The sequence below is a fragment of the Bubalus bubalis genome, chromosome 4, assembly GCF_019923935.1.
Source record: "Bubalus bubalis isolate 160015118507 breed Murrah chromosome 4, NDDB_SH_1, whole genome shotgun sequence".
Lineage (NCBI taxonomy): Eukaryota > Metazoa > Chordata > Mammalia > Artiodactyla > Bovidae > Bubalus > Bubalus bubalis.
The window spans coordinates 54,269,020-54,296,468 of record NC_059160.1 but is presented as its reverse complement, the minus strand read 5'-3'; the positions used below and the strand labels follow the sequence as shown (position 1 = coordinate 54,296,468).

Here is a 27,449-nt window from a genome sequence, read left to right as displayed (position 1 = left end):
CAATTTTTTAAATTTATTTATTTATTTGGCTGATCCAGGTCTTAGTTGTGGCACATGGGATCTTTAGTAGTGGCATGTGAACTCTTAGTTTCATCATGTGGCATCTAGTTTCCTGGCCAAGGATTGGATCCAGGTCCCCTGCATTGGGAGTAGCCACGGGACCAGCAGGGAAGCCCCATCAGTATTTTGGATTTTAATCATTTTAATAGGTATGTGGTATAATCACATTGTAGTTTCAATTTGCAATTTCCTAATGATATATGATGATGAGCAATTTTCATATTTTTATTAGACATCTGGATATCTTCATTAATAACAGATTCAATTTGCTAAGACATTTTAAAGAAAATTTACCTCTGTTTTCATGAAGGATATTAGTCTATAGTCTTATTACAATGTCTGTCTGCTTTGGGTATCCTATTAATTTTGGTCTCACAGAATGAACTGGGAAGTGGTTTTTCCTTTCCAATGTTCTGAAAGAGTTTGTGTAGAATTGGCATTATTTTTTCCTTAAATGTTTGGGAGGATTCACCAATGAATCCATGTGGGTGTCCAGTTTTCTTTATGGGAATCTTTTAAACTATACATTCAATTTCTTTTATAAATATAAGGCTATTCAGACTATTTATTTCTTTTGGAGTGATTTTTGATAGTTTGTGTCTTTCATGGAATTTTGTCATAGATTTTACCCTTGGGGTTTTAAAAATTTTGCTCTCTAGATACTCTGTGTTTATATACGCCATTTAATTTAAAAACTATGCTGACAGTTTCTTAGAATTTTCTAAGGTTTGATTTGGAAACTAGACTGATAGCATAACAGTGTATAAACTAGTATGGTTAAGATGTCCCTAAAATGACACCACCCTTATGGCAGAAAGTGAAGAGGAACTAAAAAGCCTCTTGATGAAAGTGAAAGTGGAGAGTGAAAAAGTTGGCTTAAAGCTCAACATTCAGAAAACAAAGATCATGGCATCTGGTCCCATCACTTCATGGGAAATAGATGCGGAAACAGTAGAAACAGTGTCAGACTTTATTTTTGGGGGCCTCCAAAATCACTGCAGATGGTGACTGCAGCCATGACATTAAAAGACACTTACTCCTTGGAAGAAAAGTTATGACCAACCTAGATAGCATATTGAAAAGCAGAGACATTACTTTGCCAACAAAGGTCTGTCTAGTCAAGGCTATGGTTTTTCTAGTGGTCATGTATGGATGTGAGAGTTGGACTGTGAAGAAAGGTGAGGACCAAAGAATTGATGCTTTTGAACTGTGGTGTTGGAGAAGACTCTTGAGAGTCCCTTGGACTGCAAGGAGATCCAACCAGTCCATTCTGAAGGAGATCAGCCTTGGAGAAATGATGCTAAAGCTGACACTCTAGTACTTTGGCTACCTCATGCGATGAGTTGACTCATTGGAAAAGACTGTGATGCTGGGAGGGATTGGGGGCAGGAGGAGAAGGGGACGACAGAGGATGAGATGGCTGGATGGCATCACGGACTCGATGGACGTGAGTCTGAGTGAACTCTGGGAGTTGGTGATGGACAGGGAGGCCTGGCGTACTGCAGTTCATGGGGTCGCAAAGAGTCGGACACAACTGAGTGACTGAACTGAACTGAACTGAAGAAAATGTAAAAGTAGTATTACTTGATTGTCACGGGGTCACATATTTTAATATAAGTAAAAAAAATTGAGATATTGATATTAGAATATCTTTAACTATAAAACATTTTTCACAGCTCTATTTTGCAGATTACAATTTGATATTTTAATAAGATTACTGAAATTTTACGTATTTTGTTTTGGTGTGAATAACTATTAGTATTATTGTATTAATAACTATTAGTAACTATAAGTATTAATATTTAAGATAAGAATATTACTGATAGATTAAGCATTTCTGTTTATATAAATCAACCTGTTTTCTTTTTTACATTTCTTGGGGTAATCATTCAACTCCTCTGGGCTTCAATTTATTCACTGGTAAAAATGAGGCAATTAGACCAGAGATTTTGCTAACATTTCTTCTAGAATGTTATTATTCCAATACTTAGAACTTACCATGAAAAAAGCTTGTGATGTTAACTATGAATCAAAGTATTTATTTTTAAAGTGCTTTAACCTAATTATGTTAGTTTAAACATAAGTATACACAGATACCTAGTAAATACTTTGTAGAGAGTGTGAAATGAGTTTTTTCCAAATTTATTTATTTGTAAGCTGCCAATTGAAAGTAATATTGTTTGGGGAAGAGAAGAAATGGGGTCACAAATAAAATTGTTACACTCCATGTTCCAAAGGAAGATAAATGCTTAATTTAAAGCTATCTATCTGAAAGCAAAGCCAGAGGGACACTTGCTTTAGTGTCAGTTCTTTTGTTTATTAATCTTACTAACAAGAAAGGTAAAATGGAATGTTTTTGAAAGGACACCTTGGCACCATTGCAGCATTTGTTTAAAGTTCAGGGTTAAATTGTGGGAATTTAAGTTCTTCAGGAATTCTGGAAATCAAGTTTGTTTTGGGGAAGAACTTGATCAGAAACAAAACAGTTTTCGCTGAATGTTACATTGTCTGGGCACTCTTCACCAGCACATGGACACAATTTATTCTTTGATGAGAGCCATGCTCTAGTTCAGATAAAAAAGTTTCACAGAGGATCTTGGTAGGATATATTTAAAAGGAAACCTTTAAAAATCATACTATGATTACAACATACTGTATAAAGATATAGATTAAGTCATTGTTTCTCCTTTGCTCTTTCTTGGAAAATTTTTAAAACTAAAAATTAAAAATTTTAATGAAAAGGTTCTGGAAATCTTGAGGGTGGCTTACCATTCAGTTTGTCTTTCTATCCCAGAAGAAAATTATACATTTTAAATAAAGTTAAGTTCAGGTTGGGCTTCCCAGGTAGAGCTAGTGGCAAAGAACCTGCCTGTCAATGCAGGAGATGTAAGAGACACGGGTTCAATCCCTGGCTTGGGAAGATCCCTGGAGGAGGGCATGGCAACCCACTCCAGTATTCTTGCCTGGAGAATCCCATGCATGGACAGAGGAGCCTGGTGGGCTACAGTCCATACAGTCGTACAGAGTCAGGCACGATTGAAGCAACTTAGCCCACACACAGGTTTAGGTCAGTTTGGTGTTTTGGAAGCTGTAGTGGATGCTTCTGGTAGTGCCTTGAAACACCTCCCCCAGGCCCACGTTAGACTTCAGCCACAGGTAGTGGACAGTTCACCTCAACCTCAGACTCACCTCTCACTGACATCCACCCTCCTCAAATGAATGCCCCATCTCTCCACTTCCCGATAGTGTCCTTTTCCAGGCCATGGAGCCCTTGAGGCCTAAAGGCAAATGTATCCCCAAAGTGGAGAGGAGAAATGTCCTCAACTAAAGGGTCCAGACTAGTGGATATACGATCCAACCTCTAGTTCTTCTGGTAGACAGTTCTGAGAAGCACCTGCTCATTTCTAAAGGGGTGCTGGGCAAGTCCCTGGTGGCTCAATGGTAAAGAATCCACCTGCCAATGCAGAAGAAGTGGATTTGATCCCTGATCTGGGGAGATCCCACATGCTGTGGAGCAACTAAGCCCCATGTGCCACAACTACTGAGCCTGTGCTCTAGAGCCTGGGAGCCACAACTACTGAAGCCCGAGTGCTCTAGAGCCTGTGCTCCTCAACAAGAGAGGCCACAGCAAGGAGAAGCCCGTGCATCACAACTAGAGAGCAGCCCCCACTCACTGCAACTAGATGAAAGCCCAGGCAGCAACGAAAAGCCAGCACAGCCAATACATAAATAAACAGGTGCTTGTCCTGGAATCAAGTCCTGAACACTCCCAACAGAAATCTTGATAACACATCCTTGTGTCACATTTTCCTCCCTCTCTCATTCTTTCTGCTCTCCCACTCCCTAGGATTAATTCCAAGATCAACTACTTGTACCCAAATGTTTGTCTCAAGGTCTGTTTCAGAGGACTATAACACATGACTTTGGTTTGAGAGTGATCCTCACAAACAGACCATGAGGATGGGATTCTGGAATGGGATCACTTACCTCACTGATAGGATAAGCAGGGTGGTGGTAATCCCTGGTCTGCATCTCAATTCCTGGGAATCTCACCTGGGATGGAATGAAACAAGAAGAAATGGGTTATCCAGTATCTCTGTCCCTAGAATGGTTTGGGGGTAAAGGATTGTGGAATTTGTTAGCATTTGTTAACTGCCTTGGAAGCCTTGAAAAAAGAAAGTAACAAATTCTGATCAGCCAACTGTCAAATTAGGGCACACTGAAAGCCAGAAGGTCACCTTGGCAGTGTTTAGAGTGACCAATATCTCCTTAGCCATAGGACTTCCATAATGATAATCAGGCTCATAGTATAATTTTAAGGGTGGCAGAGCTGCAAAGGAGTAATTAGGCTCAGAGTGTAATAGTAAGGGTGGCAGAGCTGCAAAGGAGATGAAATTTGCAGCTTGCACAAGTCTCCTTTGCTAGTATCATAGCTCTGATAGCAAAGGACAGGGACTGACACTTGGGTTAAGACGATTTTGGGAGATGTGCTTGAACAGCTTGAATTCCTGGTTTTCTCTGAATCTTCCACACCAGACAAAGCAGTTCTTTCTCCCTCTCTAGAGAAGAGCAGCCTCCCCTTAGCTGGAGACTATGCAGTGGCCACCTGAAGTAGATGTCTTGTAAGATGACTCTAATGACCTCAAAATTGAACCATTTTCCTACAATTGCCATGAGAAGAATAACTAATGCCAAGTCTGAGCTGAGAGAGAAAACATAGTTCTTGATCTGGGAACAGATAGCTTTTACTGAAAGAACTGTAGGAGCTGGCTAATAATTACTGGCAGGAGTTTGGAGAACATGTGTGGGAATAGATCTTGAATGTGCTGGACCAGTGGCAGAATATAAGATTGGATAGAGGAGAGTTTATTGACATGGGAACACACTCTTATGATTTAAGATTTAACAACCTGGTAAGGACGGTTGGTGCTAACAGGGTATTGGAATGACTTCTTGAAATTTGGTGGCCTAACCAAATGAGATGGACAGGCTGGAATTGCCTTGTCAAAGTACTAAAGAAGAGGTTAATGACTCAAAGAGGCAGGAATGTTAGAATGGATTTATGTCATGTGTTGAGAAAACTAGCCTACTGTTTTCCTAGGAAGAGCCCAGAGGCTACTCTGTTTACTAAGGCATGAAAGACTGTATTAATGAGAATGGCAATAATATCTTTGAGAAAATTAGACTTATCTAGACCAGAATTCACAGTAGGAAATGATGTCACAAGATTGGGCTCTCTTGCATTAATTGAGATGATAGAGTAACGGCAGGGGGCAGGTAGTGGTATTCCAAATATCTCTGGCAAAGAAGCAGCAAAGCTGAAGGGGCAACTGAGGTTCCTTGATGTGTAGGTAGCACAGTGTACCTCATGTTCAAGGTGGAAGGCAGTAGACTAGAGTGTAGTTTTACTTATAAAACCCAAAAAAGCAAGAGCTGGTTAGCAGAAAGTTGATGTCAACTGTTATATAATGGGAAAGTGTTATCCTATAACTATTATTTTATGTCCATCGGTTGAAAAGGTGGCCAGTGCTCTTTGAAGGATGCTATCTAAGCCACTACAAATATATAGAATAAATATTTACCTACTTTCTCTAGAGTACCATAAGCAACTTATCAAAGTAACTTTACAATGCAATCCTTTCAAAGGTAGTTGGATAAGAGGGCTGAATTGACTTGATACCAAGTGATCTAAAATGTCATGTCCCGTTTCATATATTATACATGTTTCAATGCCATTCTCCCAAATCATCCCACCTTCTCCCTCTCCCACAGAGTCCAAAAGACTCTTCTATACATCAGTGTCTCTTTTGCTGTCTCGCAGAGGGATGGTACGGGGAGGGAGGAGGGAGGAGGGTTCAGGATGGGGAACACGTGTATACCTGTGGCGGATTCATGTTGATATATGGCAAAACAAACACAATATTGTAAAACAATAAATTGTAAAACAATATTGTTAAAAAATAAAATAAATAAAAATAAAATAAAATAAAATAAAATGTCCCACACTTCAGAGTGGGAACTTATGGATGCCAGGTAATAAATGAAGTCCTGGCTCCAGTCCATCTTACAGTAGTTTCAATTGATCCAGATGGGTCCCTGTAGCAGTCAGATGGGTCCCTGGAATTTTCTTAACAGTTTTACATTGGTTCCCTGCCATGTGGAATAAAATCCATATGGTGGGGAGGATCAGGCAGAAATCTCTAAAATTGTACTCCTTTCCCCCAGGTAAGATAGTAATCCAAAACCAATATTGCACTCTGAGTAGAACTGCGAGATGGGCACCACCTTCAAAGATGTAAAGAATGCAGAGGTGGCACCTTCTGCATTCACCTGTAAGGCCTCTGCTAAAACCACAAGCATCATGGTAGGAGACAGCTGACTACCATAAACTCAACAAAGTGTCAGAACTGATCGTGGCTGCCATGACAGTTAATATACTTTTTCTGGAATGTATCAATGCAAACTCTGGCATGGCATGTGGCTGCTGATTTGACAAACTTTTTTTTCAATCATTAAGAACATCAAAAGTGTTTAACATAGGAAGGATAGCACAATGCATGTTAACCTATTGTCACTCTCCTCTTCTCTCTTCCACAGGGAAGCCTGCAGGTATCTTGTTCATTTTGTTATTCCATGGCACCTCGTTCTGTTCCCCTATGCTGATAAATCAGGCTGATCATATCTGGTGAAAAGGAAGTGGAAAAGACTCCTGGTGCTCTATAAGACACACACAAGCCAGAGAATGGAAGATTCAGACCCTGCAGATTTTAGGGGCCAATGGTCTGGAGGATGCTGGGACATGCCCTCCAAGTTAAGGACAAGTTATTGAACTTGCACCCTCTACCATTAAGATGGTAACTTTGACTCTTGAAATTAAATGCTGCTCTCACTCATATTTGGGGAAGAGTTGGAAGCTTCTCGTTTGAAGTGGGACTCAGAGCAAGACAGAGTACTCTGCTGCAGGCTCAGGCTGTGATGCAAGCGGCTCTCCTGCTCAGGCTATATGACAGATTATCAATGCTACAAATATCTGTGGTAGAACATTGTATGGCATCTCTGACAAGCTCCAACGGAAGACTAACAGTACAGCCATTAGGTTCTGGAACAATGGCCTGCCCTCTCATTGTTTGAAAAGCAACCCTTGGCATGCCTCTGTGCCTAACAGACTCTCAGAATGTGCTCCCATATGATACCAAGTTATGAACCAGAGCTACCCATCATAAGCTAGGTGTCAGGTTCATTAAATCATAAGATCAGATAGTAACAGTAACAATCCATTATTTGATGCAAATGATACATCTCGGATCAAGCCTGAGTAAGTCCAGAGGGCACATGTAAGTTACATATACAAGTAGCCTAGGTTCCCGTATCATTTACTTCTCATGCAGTGATGTATCTCCTTAACCTACTCCTGTGATCCATGGAGAATCCCCTATGGTCAGTTGTATCACTATTTATTGGTGCAATAATGTTTTGTAATAACCAAAAAAATCTTTGATACTCAACCATAAGCATTCATTATTGAGGTGTCAAGGGCCAACTGAGAATTGGCTAGGGAGGTTTTCTGATCTTGACTGGGCTTTCTCACATCCTGGGATTAGCTGCTAAGTCACTAGAACAACTTAGTTCTGCTCCACACATCTCTTTCTTCATCAGACTATCCATCATGTTTCCATATCAGTGGCAGAAGCATGAGAGAAGGCAGACCAATCATTCAAGTATTTTTCAAGTTTTTGCTTGGATCAGATTTATTAACATTCTATTGACTCAAAGAAAATCACATGTCTAAGTTCAAAGTCTCAGGTGAGGCAGAATGTTCCACCCAGAAAGCAAAGGCAATGGAATTTTATGAGAAAGGGCATGGAGACAGGGAGAAGTGAAGAAGTAAGGCTACTGCTGAGGTATTAAATACCAGATGGCAGAGAAGGAAAATGTGGGCCTTGTTCCTGGGTGGACCAGTTTGATATTTGGTGTGAGCCAAAAATGGCTGGTTTTCACACTTAGCCTCTCTCAGAGGTGGCTAGAAGGATTAGTGATTGGGAAAAAATCTTCCTGACAGACACAGCTTCAGATAGTGTACTTGGGTCACTCATGGTGATGGAGAAAGATGTGGCCTGAGTTAAGGATAAACATAAATTTTTCTATAATTTTTTTTTTTTTTTTTACAGGAAAGTGTGTAGACTTTTGTATCATGGAATGTCAACAAAAGAGTATTCAGCTGAGGAGGCAAAGATAAGGTGGACAGGATGATTCTTTCAGTAGACTTCAGCCAGCCTTGTCCTTGACCACTTGAGGCTTGCACAACAAACCCATAAGTGAAGTAAGTGTGATGGCAGAGACAGAGGTTATGCATGAATGCAACAACTTGGGCTTTTTCTAAGGCTAATGTAGTTATGTCACTATTGAATACGCGATCTGTCAGCAGTAGAGACCAGTGATTTTGTAACACTCCAGAAGATAAATTAGTCACTTGGGAGCAAGTTATTTGCATTAATTTTCTTCTATCTTGGAGGAGGAAGCAATTCTCTCCCATTGTAATTAATTTGTGTTCTTGTTTTCCCTTCCATCAGTCCCTCTGTCATCATTACTGATAGTCTACAGAACGCCTACTACCAACATGGTATCGTGCATTACCTCACCTCAGATCAAGAACTATTTTGTGGCAAATGAAGAGCAACATGAATTACTGGATCCATGATCCTAACATATGCAGCATTATCTAGAAGCAGTCAAAAAGGAACCACAAAATGAACTATTACTTAGACACCAGCTTGGAGACGACAGCGTGCAGGGCTGGGGTGCTGTTTTTCAGGATGGGATACATGCACTGTTCCAAAAGCCAGTATGTGATTCCACATCCCCAACTGCTAGGATTCATGCAGCTAAGAGCCAAGGGGATAGAAAGAGGACTGGCCCTCCAGTATTCTCAGAGACCTACAGGCATAATGGTGCTTCCCACCCTTACCACGTTGGAGGTCACCAAGGTGGTCACCTTGATAAGGTGGTAAGGTGGTCACCTTACCACGGGATTGGAGGTTATTTCAGGGGAACAGGAAAAAGCTAGCACATTTCTATCAAGAAGCACAGTAAGATTTAAACAGAACTGCAGCCAACTGATCCTGCTGGACTGCTCATGTCTCTGGGGCAACAAGCAAAAAAAAGGGGAGTTAATGTGTTGGTTAACAAGGAGCTAAAATTACAACTACAAAATGAAACAAGGAAAATGTATCTGGAACTCATGCAATTCAGTGATTTGCCTGATTCCTGATGCTTCCATGCCTGGTGTGAACAGCAAACAGACAAATGTGGTAACTGTAGCTGAAAAGGGGCACAGTAACCAAGGCCCTAGATCTTGGAAAGGATGAAGGTCTGGGTCACTCTACCAGGCAGCTAAACTAGACCTGCTGAATTTCTGGAAGAGAGCAAGCAAAGTCTCAAATTGGTAGTGCAGGAAGAGGATGATGAATATGAGTTTTGGTCTTTGGTTCAGTTGTAGCAACAGGAGCGATAGCTTGTCTCACTAATCCTCCTGGGTAGTCTTCAACAGACTGTGACTCCTCATCACTTTGAAGATATGGTGATGGGTAGACTTAACATGGGACTCAATTCTGAATAGGCAAGGGGTAGACAGCAGAAAACACTTCTTTTGTCCCACATCACATCCTTTTGTCAGCTTCTGCCATCAGCTCACTCTGAACCACACTGAAACTACCTACAATTTAATCTCTATCTGATGACAAATATCTGAATTTGATGGTATATCTAACTAATGCACAAGCTGTGAAAAGCTTTACATGCTAATAAATACTACCAATAAGTTCCAGACCCACAATAAATGTGATATATAAGCTTCCAATTGTCACAAAAAATTTCAATCCAGTATTACTTTCTGCCAGAAATTTAACAACTCTTATGATACAAGTGTACATAATACTTTTCATGCTAAAGTATTCACAAAAATTGAATCATTCACTTTGCCAAATTCATTTTTTTTCTTTTTTCTGCATTGAGTCTATTTTTGATCACTAACCTCACACTGACTTCATTCTACATGCTCCTTGCATCTCTGAAATACTCCATCTTGGTACTTTATTTAGGCTATTCTATTTCTCAGCAGGGACCTTTATTTTGGTAACAAGACATACTGCCAGCTTATTATAAATGCTTTATTTATTTTTTAACACAGAGGAAGCTTGGTGGCAGATCTGTAGCCACTTGATGTTTTTATAACTAAGAATTACAGTTCAGGCTCTCTTATAGAATGTAAAGGTGCACTAACACATGTATATGTAATTGTTATGAAAATTAAGCTTAGTCACTAAAAGAAGATTCGCTATCTGAACTTTCTTCTGTGTTTTTTTCACCTTCACCATCAGGCACTGGAGCATCTGGCCTCCTGAAAGAGAAGGAAAAAAAAAAAAAAAAGAAATTTAACGGTTTTTCTAGTTGAAAAAAAAATTACTTACTGTAAATTAGGTTCATCCTAGAATACTGCTGCTAATAAATCTGCCAAGTCTGCATCCTTAACTGAGAGCCTCCTGCTCTCTACCACAGCATGCTTCTCACAGGCTTCTCCAGTACCATGGGGATTCAGTGCTATTCCTGTACAGGCCATGGCACCACTTCCTCCTGCCAGTCCTTACACAGTGTGCTACTTCAGCACTTTCTGCTTCTCATTACCATGGAGACCCAATGACAGACAGAAATGTGATCTGGAGAGGCTGGCATGACCAGTGTTAAATCCTTGCAGCCTCCAAGTGTCTGTAAGGTACAGAGAGAGGAAAGCTAGAAGTGGGGAAAAAAAGAAAACTTTCATGTTCAGGAAAGCTGAAGGGAGTAATTTAAAAATGGAAGAGATTTCAAGAATGGCCAGTAAGAAACACAGGTAATACGGAAATCTTGTGGGGGAGGAGAGTGACTGTTCAAAGGTGGTTCTTAATATCTGCTGAGTGTTTTCACTTATATGCTTTATCATCAGATAAACATAAGAAGAATTAGTTCATAAAAATAATGTCTTGAAGATTCCCTAGGCAGAAGATGATGTGAGAATGGTTGAACTCCAGCTTTGTATAGATGTGCTATAAAAAAAACCACAGGAAATTTATTGGTGTCATTAAAACAGTCAAATTGATAGGTTCCATAGTGTTTATTAATAAATCATTTCAATCAATGTGGCAGCACTATCACTCAGCACCTATTCACTCTAACCAAGAAAGCAAATTAAGCAAAGTATACCTGGGGAAAACTAAGAGGGAAAGGAAGACTAATACAGCTGCTCTGTTTTAGTAATTAAAAGCTACAAAACTTATTTTTCTCTCAGGCTCCTTAATTCTTAATAAGATTTAAGATACCAACAAACAAAACTCTTCTTTGCCACAAATATAATAATTATTGCTAAAATAAAATGTATAGTCCCCTACTTACTTGTTATTATGAATTATGTTATTAGTTATTATGAATTATGGCCGAATTCTGACTTAGTTTTTAATACCATGTCTGTCGTGCTATGAAGCAAAAGAAATGCTGGCATTGCTCCCTAGCAATGGGTCAAACATAAATCCCTTTGCTCTGCTGTACAATTTTAGATTATGGGGGGCGGTCCTAAGATGGTCGAGGAATAGGACAGGGAGACCACTTTCTCCCCCACAAATTCATTGAAAGATAAGTTGAACGCTGAGCAAATTCCACAAAACAACTTCTGAACACTGGCAGAGGACACCAGGCAGCCAGAAAGGCAGCCCACTGTCTTTGAAAGGAGGTAGGACAAAATATAAAAGATAAAAAGAGAGACAAAAGAGTGAGGGATGGAGACCCGTTCAGGGGAGGGAGTCCTAAAAGAGAAGTTTCCAAAATCAGGAAACCCTCTCACTGGCGGGTCTGTGGGGAGTTTTGGAATCTCAGAGGGCAACATAACTGGGAGGAAAAATAAATAAATAAAACCCACAGATTACGTGCCTAACGGCAACTCCCAGAGGAGAAGTAGCCCAGATACTCGTATCTGCCACCAGCAAGGTGGGGGCTGCACTGTTTAGGGTAGGGACTGAGCACGTATGCCCTGAGGGCAATCTGAGGGAGCTAATGTGAAACAGCAACGCAAACAGTGTGATAGCCAGAGAGAGAGAGAGAAGAGAGAGAAAAGAGAGAAGAGAGAAGAGAGAGAAGAGAGAGAGAGAGACAACTTCCCTGTGAAAAGCTCTAACCTAAAGCACTGCCAGCCTGCTCACAGAACAAAGGACTGAGCTAATACCACAGGATAGCTAGCCGGCTTTGGACTGGCCCATTTTCTTCTGGAGGCAGGGAGGCAGGTGGGCAAGAGCCAGAACCAGAAAGGGGCAATCTCCGCCCCAGAGACAGCATCCTATACCAAACTGTGAGCAGGCTCCCAGTTGCTAACCAAGTCTTCCTGGAATCCTGGACGACTGACATCTGCCAGGAAGATTGCAGCCAGGGATCAATTCCCCAGAGGAGACACACAGCACACGTGAGACGGTGCTCCCGCTGTGCATCCAGGAAACCCAGAAGTTGGGACAGGGGAGGTGATAAGATGCCCCACCCCACCTGGGGAGAGTGCGCTCGCCAAGCACCTGGTCGCCTGGGCTGCTCGGACCTAGGAAAGGCACAAAACGCAGGCCCAACCGAGTCTGCGCCTTTGTGGAGTACCGGAGAACCTGAACCTGAGCGGCTTAGACCTGGGAAGTGCATGCAACCCAGGGCCCACTTTAGACAGTTCGCCTGCAGAGCAACCTGGAGCCTGAGCAGTGTAGACTGGGAAAGCACACACGCCATGAGTGGGGGCAAACCCAGTGTGGCCCTGACAATGCGAGCACTCCCCACACACGCCAGTGATATTTGTTTGCAGTGTTCCTCCCTCCCCACAGCATGACTGAACAAGTGAGCCTAAATAAGTGATCACCACCGCCCCCTTGTGTCAGGGTGGAAATTAGACACCGGAGACTTGCAAACAGAAGAAGCCAAAATAAACAGAGGGAACCTCTTTGGAAGTGACAGGTGCAACAGATTAAAATCCTGTAGTTAGCACTGACTACACTGGAAGGGACTTATAGACCTTGAGAAGTATAAGTTGGAACAAGGAACTATCTGAAACTGAACTGACCCCACACTGCCTGCAACAGCTCCAGAGAAATTCCTATATTTTTCTATTATCATTTTTTTAATTAAAAAAATTTTAAGTCCTTTATTACTCCGTTAATTTTCATTTTTACAACCTACTATTACCTTGCAAGAAAAAAAGACCCTATTTTTAAAGCAAATTTCATCTATTTTTTAATACAATTTTTGTGATTTTGTTTTGTTTTTTTAATATTGTATTTTTGAGAGTCTAACCTCTACTCTAGATTTTTAATCTTTGCTTATTGGTATTTGTTATCAATTTTGTACCATTAAGAATCCAATCTTCAGTACCCATTTTTACTTAGGAGTGTGATTACTGGCTTGATTGCCCTCTCCCCCTTTTGACTCTTTTTCTCCCCTAGGTCACCTCTATCTCCTCCCTCCCCGCTTCTCTTCTCGCTTAACTCTGTGAATTTCTTTGGGTATTGCAGGCTGTGGAGAACACTTAGGGAACTGATTACTGGCTAGGTCTGTCTCTCTCCTTTTGACCCCCTCTCTTCTCATCCTGTTCACCTCTATCTCCTTCCTCCCTCTTCTCTATATAACTCCGTAAACCTCTCTGGGTGTTCCAGGCAGTGGAGAGCACATAGGGATTTGATTACTGGCTAGATTGCTCTCTCCCCTTTTGATTCCCCTCACCTCCTCCTGGTCACCTTTATCTTCCTCCTCCCTCTTCTCTTCTCCACGTAACTCAGTGAACCTTTCTGGGTGTCCCTCACTGTGGAGAATCTTTTCTACGTTAACCTAGATGTTTTATCATCAGTGCTGTGTAGATGGAGAAGTCTTGAGGCTACTGTAAGAATAAGACTGAAAACAAGAGGCAGGAGCTTAAACCCAAAACCTAAGAACACCAGAGAACTCCTGACTCCATGGAACATTGATCAGTAAGAGCTCATCCAAAAGCCTCCATACTTACACTGAAACCAAGCTGCACCCAAGAACCAACAAGTTCCAGAGCAAGACATAACATGCAAATTCTCCAGCAACACAGGAACATAGCCCTGAGCTTTAATATACAGGCTGTGAAAGCCACACCAAACTCAAGAACTGGACACTTCATTGCACTCCAGAGAGAAGAAATCCAGCTCCACACACCAGAACACCGACACAAGCTTCCCTAACCAGGAAACCTTGACATGCCACTCGTCCAACCCCACCCACAGGGAGAAACCTCCACAATAAAGAAGAACCACGAACTGTGAGAATACAGAAAGACGACTCCAAACACAGCAATCTAAACAAGATGAAAAGGCAGAGAAATACTCAGCAGGTAAAGGAACATGATAAATGCCCGGTGAATCAAACAAAAGAGGAGGAGATAGGGAGTTTACCTGAAAAAGAATTCAGAATAATGATAGTGAAAATGATCCAAAATCTTGAAAACAAAATGGAGTTACAGATAAATAGCCTGAAGACAAGGATTGAGAAGATGCAAGAAAGGTTTAACAAGGACCTAGAAAAAAATAAAAAAAGAGTCAATCAATAATGAATAATGCAATAAATGAGGTCAAAACACTCTGGAGGGAACCAACAGTAGAATAATGGAGGCAGAAGATAGGATAAGTGAGGTAGAAGATACAATGGTAGAAATAAATGAAACAGAGAGGAAAAAAGAAAAAAGAATTAAAAGAAATGAGGACAACCTCAGAGACCTCTGGGACAATGTCAAACGCCCCAACATTCGAATCATAGGAGTCCCAGAAGAAGACAAAAAGACCATGAAAAAAAACTTGAGGAGATAATAGTTGAAAACTTCCCTACAATGAGGAAGGAAATAGGCACCCAAGTCCAAGAAACCTGGAGAGTCCAAAACAGGAAAAACCCAAGGCGAATCACCCCAAGACACATATTAATCAAATTAACAAAGATCAAACACAAAGAACAAATATTAAAAGCAGCAAGGGAAAAACAATAAATAACACACAAGGGGATTCCCATAAGGATAACAGCTGATCTTTCAACAGAAACTCTTCAGGCCAGAAGGGAATGGCAGGACATACTTAAAGTGATGAAAGAGAAAAACCTACAAACCAGATTACTGTACCAAGCAAGGATCTCACTCAAATATGAAGGAGAAATCAAAAGCTTTATAGACAAGCAAAAGCTGAGAGAATTCAGCACCACCAAACCAGCTCTCCAACAAATGCTAAAGGATCTTCTCTAGACAGGAAACACAGAAAGTGTGTATAAACTCAAACCCAAAACAATAAAGTAAATGGCAACAGGATCATACTTATCAATAATTACCTTAAATGTAAATGGGTTGAATGTCCCAACCAAAAGACAAAGACTGGCTGAATGGATACAAAAATAAGACCCCTATATATGCTGTCTACAAGACATCCACCTCAAAACAAGGGACACATACGACTGAAAGTGAAGGGCTGGAAAAAGATATTCATGCAAATGGAGACCAAAAGAAAGCAGGAGTAGCAATACTCATATCAGATAAAATAGACTTTGAAGTAAACTCTGTGAAAGAAGACAAAGAAGGACCCTACATAATGATCAAAGGATCAATCCAAGAAGAAGATATAACAATTATAAATACATATGCACCCAACATAGGAGCACCACAATATGTAAGGCAAATGCTAAACAAGTATGAAAGGGTAAATTAACAGTAACACAATAATAGTGGGAGACTTTAATACCCCACTCACATCTATGGATAGATCAACTAAACAGAAAATTAGCAAGAAAACACAAACTTTAAATGATACAGTAGACCAGTTAGACCTAATATCTATAGGACATTTCACCCCAAAACAATGAATTTCACCTTTTTCTCAAGTGCACACAGAACCTTCTCCAGAATAGATCACATCCTGGGCCATAAATCTAGCCTTGGTAAATTGAAAAAAACTGAAATCATTCCAAGCATCTTATCTGATCACAATGCAGAAGATTAGATGTCTAGTACAGGGAAAAAACTGTTAAAAATTCCAACACATGGAGGCTATCCAGTATGCTTCTGAATAACCAACAAATCACAGAAGAAATAAAAAAAGAAATCAAAATCTGTATAGAAATGAGTGAAATTGAAAACACAATAACCCAAAACCTATGGGACTCAGTAAAGGCAGTGCTAAGGGGAAGGTTCATAGCAATACAAGCTTACCTCAGGAAACAAGAAAAAAGTCAAATAAATAACCTAACTCTAAACCTAAAGCAACTAGAAAGGGAAGAAATGAAGAACCTCAGGGTTAGTAGAAGGAAAGAAATCATAAAAATTAGGACAGAAATAAATGCAAAAGAAGCAAAAGAGACCATAGTAAAAATCACCAAAGCCAAAAGCTGGTTCTTTGAAAGGATAAATAAAATAGACAAACCATTAGCCAGACTCATCAAGAAACAAAGGGAGTAGAATCAGATCAACAAAATTAGAAATGAAAATGGAGAAATCACAACAGACAACAATGAAAGACAAAGGATCATAAGAGACTACTATCAGCAACTATATGCCAATAAAATGGACAACTTGGAAGCAATGGACAAATTCTTAGAAAAGTATAACTTTCCAAAACTGAACCAGGAAGAAACAGAAAATCTTAACAGACCCATCACAAGCATGGAAATTCAAACTGTAATCAGAAATCTTCCAGCAAACAAAAGCCCAGGACCAGACAGCTTCACAGCTGAATTCTACCAAAAATTTAGAGAAGAGCTAACACCTATCCTACTCAAACTCTTCCAGAAAATTGCAGAGGAAGGTAAACTTCCAAACTCACTCCATGAGTCCACCATCACCCTAATACCAAAACCAGAAAAAGATGCCACAAAAAAAGAAAACTACAGGCCAATATAACTGATGAACATAGATGCAAAAATCCTTAACAAAATCCTAGCAAACAGAATCCAACAACATATTAAAAAGATGATACATCATGCCCAAGTGGGCTTTATCCCAGGGATGCAAGGATTCTTTAATGTTCTCAAATCAATCAATGTAAAACACATCAACAAATTGAAAGATAAAAACCATATGATTATCTCAATAGATGCAGAGAAAGCCTTTGACAAAATTTAACATCCATTTATGATAAAAACCCTCCAGAAAGCAGGAAAAGAAGGAACATCATTTCAGTTCAGTTCAATTCAATCACTCACTCGTGTCCGACTCTTTGCGACCCCATGAATCGTAGCATGCCAGGCCTCCCTGTCCATCACCAACTCCCGGAGTTTACCCAAACTCATGTCCATTGAGTCGGTGATGCCATCCCTCAACACAATAAAAGCTATATATGACAAACCCACAACAAACATTATCCTCAATGGTGAAAAATTCAAAGCATTTCCCCTAAAGTCAGGAACAAGACAAGGGTGTCCACTCTTACCACTACTATTCAACATAGTTTTGGAAGTTTTAGCCATAGCAATCAGAGAAGAAAAAGAAATAAAAGGAATCCAGATTGGAAAAGAAGTAAAACTCTGTTTGCAGATGACATGATCCTCTACATAGAAAACCCTCAAGACTCTACCAGAAAATTACTAATCAATGAATATGGTAAAGTTGCAGGATATAAAATTAACATACAGAAATCCCTTGCATTCCTATACACTAACAATGAGAAAACAGAGAAACTAAGGAAACAATTCCATTCACCACTGCAACAAAAAGAATAAAATACTTGGGAATATATCTACCTAAAGAAACAAAAGACCTATATATAGAAAACTATAAAACACTGATGAAAGAAGTCAAAGAGGACACAGATAGATGGAGAAATATACCATGTTCATGGATTGGAAGAATCAATATAGTGAAAATGAGTATACTACCCAAAGCAATCTATAGATTCAATGCAATCCCTATCAAGCTACCAACAGTTTTTTTCCACAGAACCAGAACAAACAATTACACAATTTGTATGAAAATATGGACCTGGAGGAATCAACACTATGGTACTGGCACAAAGACAGAAATATAGATTAATGGAACAAAATAGAAAGCCCAGAGATAAATCCACGCACCTATGGACACCTTATCTTTGACAAAGGAGGCAAGAATATACAATGGAGAAAAGACAATCTCTTGAAGAAGTGGTGCTGGGAAAACTGGTCAACCACTTGTAAAAGAATGAAATGAGAACACTTTCTAACACCATACACAAAAATAAACTCAAAATGGATTAAAGATCTAAACCTAAGACCAGAAAGTATAAAACTCCTTGAGGAAAACATAGGCAAGACACTCTCTGACATAAATCACAGCAGGATTCTCTATGACCCACCTCCCAGAGTAATGGAAATAAAAGCAAAATTAAACAAATAGGACCTAATTAAACTTAAACGATTTTGCACAATGAAGGAAACTATAAGCAAGGTGAAAAGACAACCTTCAGAATTGGAGAAAATAATAGCAAACGAAGCAACTGACAAAAAAGTAATCTCAAAAATATATAAGCAGCTCCTGCAATTCCAGAAGAATAAACAAACCAATCAAAAAATAGACAAATGAACGAAACAGACATTTCTCTAAAGAAGACATACAGATGCCTAACAAACACATGAAAAGATGCTCAACATCACTCATTATCAGAGAAATGCAAATCAAAACCACAATGAGGTACCATCTCACTCACGCTGGTCAGAATGGCTGGTATCCAAAAGTCTACAAGCAATAAATGCTGGAGAGGGTGTGGAGAAAAGGGAACCCTCTTACACTGTTGGTGGGAATGCAAACTAGTACGGCCACTATGGAGAACAGTGTGGAGATTCCTTAAAAAACTGGAACTAGAACGGCCATATGACCCAGCAATCCCACTACTGGGCATACACACTGAGGAAGCAAGAATTGAAAGAGACACGTGTACCCCAATGTTCATCGCAGCACTGTTTATAATAGCCAGGACATGGAAGCAACCTAGATGTCCATCAGCAGACAAACAGTTAATAAAGTTGTGGTACATAAACACAATGGAATACTACTCAGCCATTAAAAAGAATACATTTGAATCAGTTCTAATGAGGTGGATGAAACTGGAGCCTATTATACAGAGTGAAGTAAGTCAGAAAGAAAAACACCAATACAGTATCAGATCATATCAGATCAGTCACTCAGTTGTGTCCGACTCTTCGCGACCCCATGAATCACAGCAAGCCAGGCCTCCCTGTCCATCACCAACTCCCAGAGTTCACTGAGACTCACGTCCATCGAGTCAGTGATGCCATGCAGCCATCTCATCCTCTGTTGTCCCCTTCTGTATGCTAATATGCGTATATATGGAATTTATAAAGATGATAACGATGACCCTATATGCGAGACAGCAAAGGAGACACAGTTGTATAGAAGAGTCTTTTGGACTCTGTGGGAGAAGGCGAGGGTGGGATGATTTGAGAGAATAGCACTGAAACATGTATATTATTATATGTGAAACAGATCACCAGCCCAGGTTCGATGCATGAGACAGGGTGCTCTGGGCTAGTGCACTGGGATGACCCTGAGGGATGGGATGGGGAGGGAGGTGGGAGGGGGGTTCAGGATGGGGAACACATGTACACCCATGGGTGATTCATGTCAATGTATGGCAAAACCACTACAATATTGTAAAGTAATTAGCCTCCAATTAAAATAAATAAATTAAAAAAAATTTTAGATTATGCCCACGAGGAAGTCACATGTACTCAGTATAATAAAGTGTTGGAGCTAAGTACAGCATTTAGTGGTTTTGACTGATGCTCCACTGCCTAAAATGCTAACATGGGAACAGTCTTCATTAGTCTCCACAGAAGCAAGAACTCTATTAGTAGTGGGTATAAATACTGGGTTCAAATCCTAGCCTTGCTATGTAGTTTCTGAGCAACTTTGGGGAAGCTATTTAACTAGACTGTGTACCCAACTGACTGACTGGATTGTTGTGAATATTAGGATGAATTACTAACTGCAAAATACACTGAATAATACGTGGCACATTGTTGTTGTTGTTCAGTCACTCAGTGGTGTCCTGACTCTTTGTGACCCCATGAACTGTAGCATGCTAGGCTTCCCTGTCCTTCAACATCTCCCAGAATTTGCTCAAACTCATGTCTATTGAGTGGGTGATGCCATCCAACCATCTCATCCTCTGTCGTCCTCTTCTTCTCTTGCCTTCAGTCTTTCTCAGCATGAGAGTCTTTTCCAATGAATTGGCTCTTTGCATCAGGTGGCCGAAGTACTGGAGCTTCAGCTTCAATATTCCAACGAATATTCAGGACTGATTCCCTTTAGGATTGACTGGTTTGATCTCCATGCAGTCCAAGGGACTCTCAAGAGTCGGCTCCAACACCACAGTTCAAAAGCATCAATTCTTCAGTGCTCAGCCTTTTTTATTGTTCAACTCTCACACCCAAACATGACTACTGCAAAAACCATAGCTTTGACTATACTGACCTTTGTCAGCAGAGTGATGTCTCTGCTTTTTAATACACTGTCAAGGTTTGTCATGTGGCACATAGTAGGTATATTAAATAATGGCTAGCTATTATTATGATTATAATTCTCATTGTTATCATGTACCTACTACTTGGCCAAGAAAGTTTTTAGGTGTTGCAGGTACAGAAACAAATAATAAGTAGTTGCTGCTCTGAAGTTGATAATTTAGTGCGGGAGACAGAAAGAAATAAACTATTCTTATACAGTGTGATACACAAAATATAGTTGTACTAACTACACTTGTTTGAAAGGAAAAGGTAATTCATTCTACTAGCGTTAGTCACAGAAAACTCAAGAAAGGTGAATACACTTGTGAAGCGTGTTGGGATAGGCATGAATTTGTCAGGAACAGAAAATGTGGGAATAAGTGAGGATGAGAGCATTCTGAATAAAGAAAAAAACAGGGATGGTGCAGCACAGTGCATTTGGGACCTATAAATCTTTTGGTAGCTAGGGTGTAGGAAAGTAACTGGGGTAAAACAGTAGATGAGATTAGGTCATTTGGTAGGGACAATAGGTGGAGAGTGGAGAGAAGTTATATGAAATGTCAGCTTTCAGTGAAATCACACAACTAAGTTTAGGAATTTTAAGAAGTCATTTTTAAAAAAATTTAAGTATGGTTGATGTACATAATTATATAAGTCACAGGTGTACAATGCAGTGATTCATAATTTTTAAAGGTAATATTCCATTTATAGTCATTATAAAATATTGGCTATATACTCTGTGCTGTACAATATATCCTTGTAACTTACTTATATTATACATAAGTTTGAACCTTTTAATCCCCTCTCGATATTGCCCCTCCCCACCTCTCCCCCCCAACTGGTAACCACTAGTTTGTTCTCTATATCTGTGAGTTTGCATCTTTTTTGTTATACTCACTAGTTTGTTGATTTTTTTCAGATTCCACATGTATAAGTGCTGTCATACAGTATTTGTCTTTCTCTGCCTGACTTGCTTCACTTAGCATAATACCCTCCAAGTCCATCCAAATGGCAAAACTTCATTCTTTTGTATGGTTGAATAATGTTCTATTGGATATATATACCAAGTCTTTAACCATTCATCTGCTGATGGACACTTAAGAAGTCATGTATTTTTTTAATTGAGATATAATTTCACATACCATAAAATTCACCATTTAAAATTGTACAAATTAGAGGGTTTTTTTTAGTATATTCACAAGGTTGTACAACCATTACTGCTATCTAATTCTAGAATATTTTAATTACTCCAAAAAGAAACCTAAAACTCATTAGCAGACACATTCCATTTCCTTTCACTCTCATCCTCTGACAACCATGAATCTACTTTTCTGTGTCTATGGATTTGTCTATTCAGGACATTTCATATAAATAGGATCAAGGATATTTAACCTTTTTGTCAGGATTCTTTCACTTAATAAAATGTTTTCAAGGTTCTTCCATGTTGTAGCATTTATCAGTACTTCATTCCTTTTTATAGCCGAATATTATTCCATTGCATGGATATACCAATTTGTTTATCCATTCATCAGTTGATGAACATTTAGGTTATTTCTACTTTTTGGCTATTATGAATAATGCTAGTGGAACATTTGTGTACAAGTTTTTGTGTGAATGTATGTTTAGAATACTCGAGTACAAACCTCAAGTAGAACTGCTGAGTCATGTGGTTAACTCCATGTTTGACTTTTTGAGGAACTGTCAAACTGTTTTCCCCAGTGAATGCATCATTTTACATTTCCACCATCAGAATATGAGTTATAATTTCTCCATATCCTTGTCAACACTTGTTATTCTGTCTTCGTTCATTTCTTCCTTTTCTCATTTCTTTTACTGTGGTATAATACACATAACATAAAACTTACCATCTTAACCATTTAAAAGTGTACAGTTCAGTGGTGCTGAGTACATTCACAGTATTGTGCAATCATCACCACTTAACCAACCTCCAGAATTCTTTTCATGTTGCAAAACTGAAACTCTGTACCAGTTAAACAATAACTCCTCATTTCTCTCTCCTTCTAGCTCGTGACAACCACTCCTCTACTTTCTGTCTCTATGACTTTGTCTACTCTAGGTACCTCATGTAGGTGGAATTATACAATACCTGTCTTTTTGTGACTATCTTCTTTCATTTATCATGTCTTCAAGATTCATCCATATTGTACCATGTATCAGAATTTCTTTTCAATTTTAGGATTAATAATACTTCATTGTATGCAGATAATACATTTTGTTTATCCATTCACTTGTGGATGGGCATTTGGGTTGTTTCTACTTTTGGACTATTGTGAAAAATGCTGCTATGAACATGAGTATAAAAGCATCTATTTGAGTCTCTGCTTTCACTTTTTTGAGTATATGCCCGGAAGTGATTTTTGGAGAAATTGCCATACTGTTTTCCATAGTAATTATAATTTTACATTCCCACCCAGAGTGCACAAGGGTTACAATTTCTCCATATTCTTACTGATACTTTTTTGCTTGCCCTCATTCATTTTTAAAATAAATTTAAAGCTACTTTGAATTGTAATTGCTATGAAAACAAAAGAAAAGCTACATACTAGAGTTCGTTTTGTTATATAAAAAACTTCAAAAATTGTGAAAATCAAATAAGGTTAATACATGAAAACATTTTATAAGTTATAAAGCTTTAAAAATGTTAATGTAATAATAAAACTCTTAACAGCATTTCCAGACTGGATATTCATATTAATATTCTTAGGGGGAATAGTATTTGGCTTTTTAATGATCAGAACTGCTCTGGCTTGATTCTGTGTGTGTGTGTGTGTGCACATACCTTTTAATTTTCTTTCATAGAAACAAGTTTTAAAGATATGTTTTAAATGGTTGCTACTTTAAACTACAAGTCACACTTCACTATTAAAATGTGGAAATGAAGATTTCATAATACTCAGTATTTTAAACATATAAATGAATCACTACAAAAGACTATGTCAGCAAAATGCAGAAAAAAATATGAAGTCAAATTCATGATTTATCATGTATATATTTTTAAAAATCTCAATCTTTAGTGGTTATCTTGGTAGCTATATTTTAATAAGCATATTTATATAATTTGTGGCATTAAGATTATCAATAAAAGTCTTAGTAAAAGCAAAATTTTTAAAGCTTAACTTTAAATTTCTTACTGTTTAATTTCTTTAAAAAGAGATATTTTCAAAGATTACTAGGTTGACCTCAACTAAAACTGAGCCAAAATTTAGAAAGGAAAGGACTGCTGCTGCTGCTGCTAAGTCGCTTCAGTCCTGTCTGACTCTGTGAGACCCCAGAGACAGCAGCCCACCAGGCTCCCCCGTCCCTGGGATTCTCCAGGCAAGAACACTGGAGTGGGTTGCCATTTCCTTCTCCAATGCATGAAAGTGAAAAGTGAAAGCAAAGTCGCTCAGTCGTGTCCGACTCTTAGCGACCCCATGGACTGCAGCCTACCAGGCTCCTTTGCTCATGGGATTTTCCAGGCAAGAGTACTGGAGTGGGTTGCCATTGCCTTCTCCGAAAGGACTAACCATATACAAATCAGTACTTTTTAGCAAACAGAATGCTATGTGTATGTTATTTCTGCCATCTTTCTCCCATTTACATAAACAAGACTGTCAACCACAATCCCTGCTGTCTTCATCCTTTCCTTATACCGTTCCTTGTTTCAGTCACATAATCCAGGACTGGCAGGTCAGGAGAATCATTCTCTGCAAAGAGACCGGCGTAAGGGAAGGCTCATAAACCAAATGGGGACAATCAGAATGCTTCCCTAGAAATGAGCTATGGACTATGAAGAAGGGGTTCTCTTTCCTTTCAGTTGGTGAAACTAGCAATATTACAGCCATTTAAAATATAAAGCAACTATTATTTGCTAACTCCTTGTTTTCCAGGAGGAAGCTCATCAGCAATAGGAGAAAAGTGATTATTATGCCACGTTTGATTAAAGGCAGACCGAGGAACAGGTGAGAGAAAATACCAACCAGCCAGCAATAATAGTGCTGTGCCCCTGATTTTGTCCTGCTTAGACTTCTTAGGGATGTGAGTCAATAACTTCCCTTTTTACTTTAGGTAGATTGAGCTATGTTTCTGTGATCCTGTACATAAAGGAGTCTTAAAATATAAATATCATTGATCTGATTTGTTTTCATTAAAAACAGATTTACATTTGTGCTTAAAATCAAAACCACTCTGATGGCAAACATTATAAACATTCTTTAGAAAAACATTTATTTATGTAGGTAAATAGTTTAAAGATATTTTTCATTTTCTTTCAATTTAAAACAGTGGAATTTAAAGCAGATGAAGTGCCAAAAACATTGTTAGTACAAATACTGCTGAGTAGCAGGGTTGTGGGGATAGGATGTGATAGTTATTCAAATCACTTTTCAATATCAACTATAGCACACACAGTTATAATGTCACATGATACTTGTTGATTAGTGTCGTTCTCAGTGTTAGTTGCTCAGTCATGTCTGACTCTTTTTGACCCCATGGACTGTAGCCCACCATATTCCTCTGTCCATGGGATTCTCCAGGCAAGAATACTGGAGTGGGTTGCCATTCCCTTCTCCAGGGGATCTTCCTGACCCAGCAATCGAACTCAGGTCTGCCTGTGTTGCAGGCAGATTCTTTACCATCTGAGCCACCTATGCAATAGCAATAAGTGGTCTTAAGGAAACAGCCAAACACTGAATTCCTGAACTAAGATTACATTGACTATATAAAGACATTTGGGATAGTTAAAAAAAAAAAAAAGACAATTTTGACTGCAGTAACTAGTAAGACTTATTTCAGCATTACATTTACTCAAACTACACAGTTTGGTCTTTTCTATTCTGAATGCCCATCAAGGCAGGTATACCTGTTCTTTGCTGTGGTAAGCAGATTCCCCAGCCAGAGAAACGACATAATGCCTAATATGATAAAGAAAAAGAAAGCTAGCTATCCTAGGTAAGATGAGTTTCTGCCATTTATCTTGGGGTTCTTACATCCCAATAGCTCCCCTAACTTCTTGCTTGCTAGACATTGGCAGACCCCAACTGTTTTTAACACTACTTCTTCAATATTTTTATTATCTCTTATCTCTTACTGTTGTGAAGCAGAAGTTAGAACTAGACATGGAACAACAGACTGGTTCCAAATTGGGAAAGGAGTACATCAAGGCTGTATATTGTCACCCTGCTTATTTAACTTATATGCAGAGTACATCATGAGAAATGCTGGGCTGGAAGAAGCACAAGCTGGAATCAAGATTTCTGGGAAAATATCAATAACCTCAGATATGCAGATGACACTACCCTTATGGCAGAAAGCGAAGAAGAACTAAAGAGCCTCTTGATGAAAGTGAAAAAGAGGAGAGTGAAAAAGTTGGCTTAAAGCTCAACATTCAGAAAACGAAGATCATGGCATCCGGTCCCATCACTTCATGGCAAATAGATGGGGAAACAGTGGAAACAGTGGCTGACTTTATTTTTTGGGGGCTCCAAAATCACTGCAGATGGTGATTGCAGCCCTGAAATTAAAAGATGCTTACTCCTTGGAAGGAAAGTTATGACCAACCTAGACAACATATTAAAAAGCAGAGACATTACTTTGTCAACAAAGGTCCATCTAGTCAAGGCTATGGTTTTTTCCAGTGGTCATGTATGGATGTGAGAGTTGGATTATAAAGAAAGCTGAGCACCCAAGAATTGATGCTTTTGAACTGTGGTGTTGGAGAAGACTCTTGAGAGTCCCTTGGACTGCAAGGAGATCCAATCAGTCCATCCTAAAGGAGATCGGTCCTGGGTGTTCATTGGAAGGACTGATGTTGAAGCTGAAACTCCAATACTTTGGCCACCTGATGCTAAGAGCTGACTCATTTGAAAAGACCCTGATGCTGGGAAAGATTGAGAGCAGGAAGAGAAGTGGACGACAGAGGATGAGATGGTTGGATGGCATCACAATGGACATGGGTTTGGATGGACTCCGGGAGTTGGTGATGGACAGGGAGGCCTGGCGTGCTGTGGTTCATGGTGTCGCAAAGAGTCAGACATGACTGAGCACCTGAACTGAACTGACTCTTGTGATCTAAGTCTCCAACAGTGGACTAATCACAGTTATCTGACAGTGTTTTTTCCTGTTCTATACTTTCTAGCCAGTATGCCAGCCAGTGGTCAAGGACTGGTTGTTGTTCGCTTGCTAAGTCATGTCTGACTCTTTGTGACCCCATGAACTACAGCACACCAGGCTTCCCTGTCTTTCACTATCTCCCAGAGTTTGCTCAAATCCATGTCCGTTGAGTAGGTGATATCATCCAACCATCTCATCCTCTGTTGCCCCTCTGTTTCATCCTCTGTCACTAACGTCTGGTAATTACCTTGAATGGAGTACCAGTTAAGCAAGAACTAGAAAAATGGAACAAATAAAAAAACCCATTTCTGGAATTGCTCATCTGGGGAATTGAGATCAATTCTATGCTCAACTAGTCAAAATCCAACCTTTAATCCATTATGTTGTTCGGTAGCAGGAGACAGGCAAATCATCGGCAGATAAGGAATTCCCTTAGAGGGCAGGAAACTCTGCTGGATATGCCTTGAATATAATTAAATAAAGTTTTCTTGCTTTCCAGTATCCTTTTGTTTATCACTAATAAATCTCCTCTCGTCTCAGTGATAAGTAGGCTGAAGTGGTTACTTTTATTCCTGGTAACCACAATCATGGTCACTGCACAGTCTGAGAAAAGGGTATAAATTTCTTTTGAATAGATATATCCAGGACAAATGCCAACTGAGCTGGTTCTGTTTAAAGCCTGCATAACTCGATTTCTTTAGCCAAATCAGTATGCTGCAAACTGCACTCTCCTACTAACATTAAGA

General features: G+C 39.4%; 1 protein-coding gene and 1 long non-coding RNA gene across 4 annotated transcripts in view; one reads left to right on the top strand and one right to left on the bottom strand.

Moving 5' to 3' along the window:
- The first annotated feature begins 6,556 nt into the window (after positions 1-6,556).
- LOC112584538 lies at positions 6,557-10,077 on the top strand. Its single transcript, XR_003108792.3, has 3 exons — positions 6,557-6,914; positions 8,229-8,380; positions 8,631-10,077. It is a non-coding gene; the product is annotated as an uncharacterized LOC112584538 (long non-coding RNA).
- A 135-nt stretch (positions 10,078-10,212) lies between these two features.
- The window catches only part of WASHC3 (WASH complex subunit 3), a 57,497-nt gene continuing 40,260 nt past the window's right edge, over positions 10,213-27,449 (bottom strand). For all 3 annotated transcript variants that reach the window (XM_044941431.2, XM_006058802.4, XM_006058801.4), the window contains one exon: positions 10,213-10,456. In XM_044941431.2, coding sequence (XP_044797366.1) covers positions 10,372-10,456 — 85 coding nt within the window. In that variant the 3' untranslated portion in view covers positions 10,213-10,371. The remainder of the gene's footprint in view (positions 10,457-27,449) is intronic.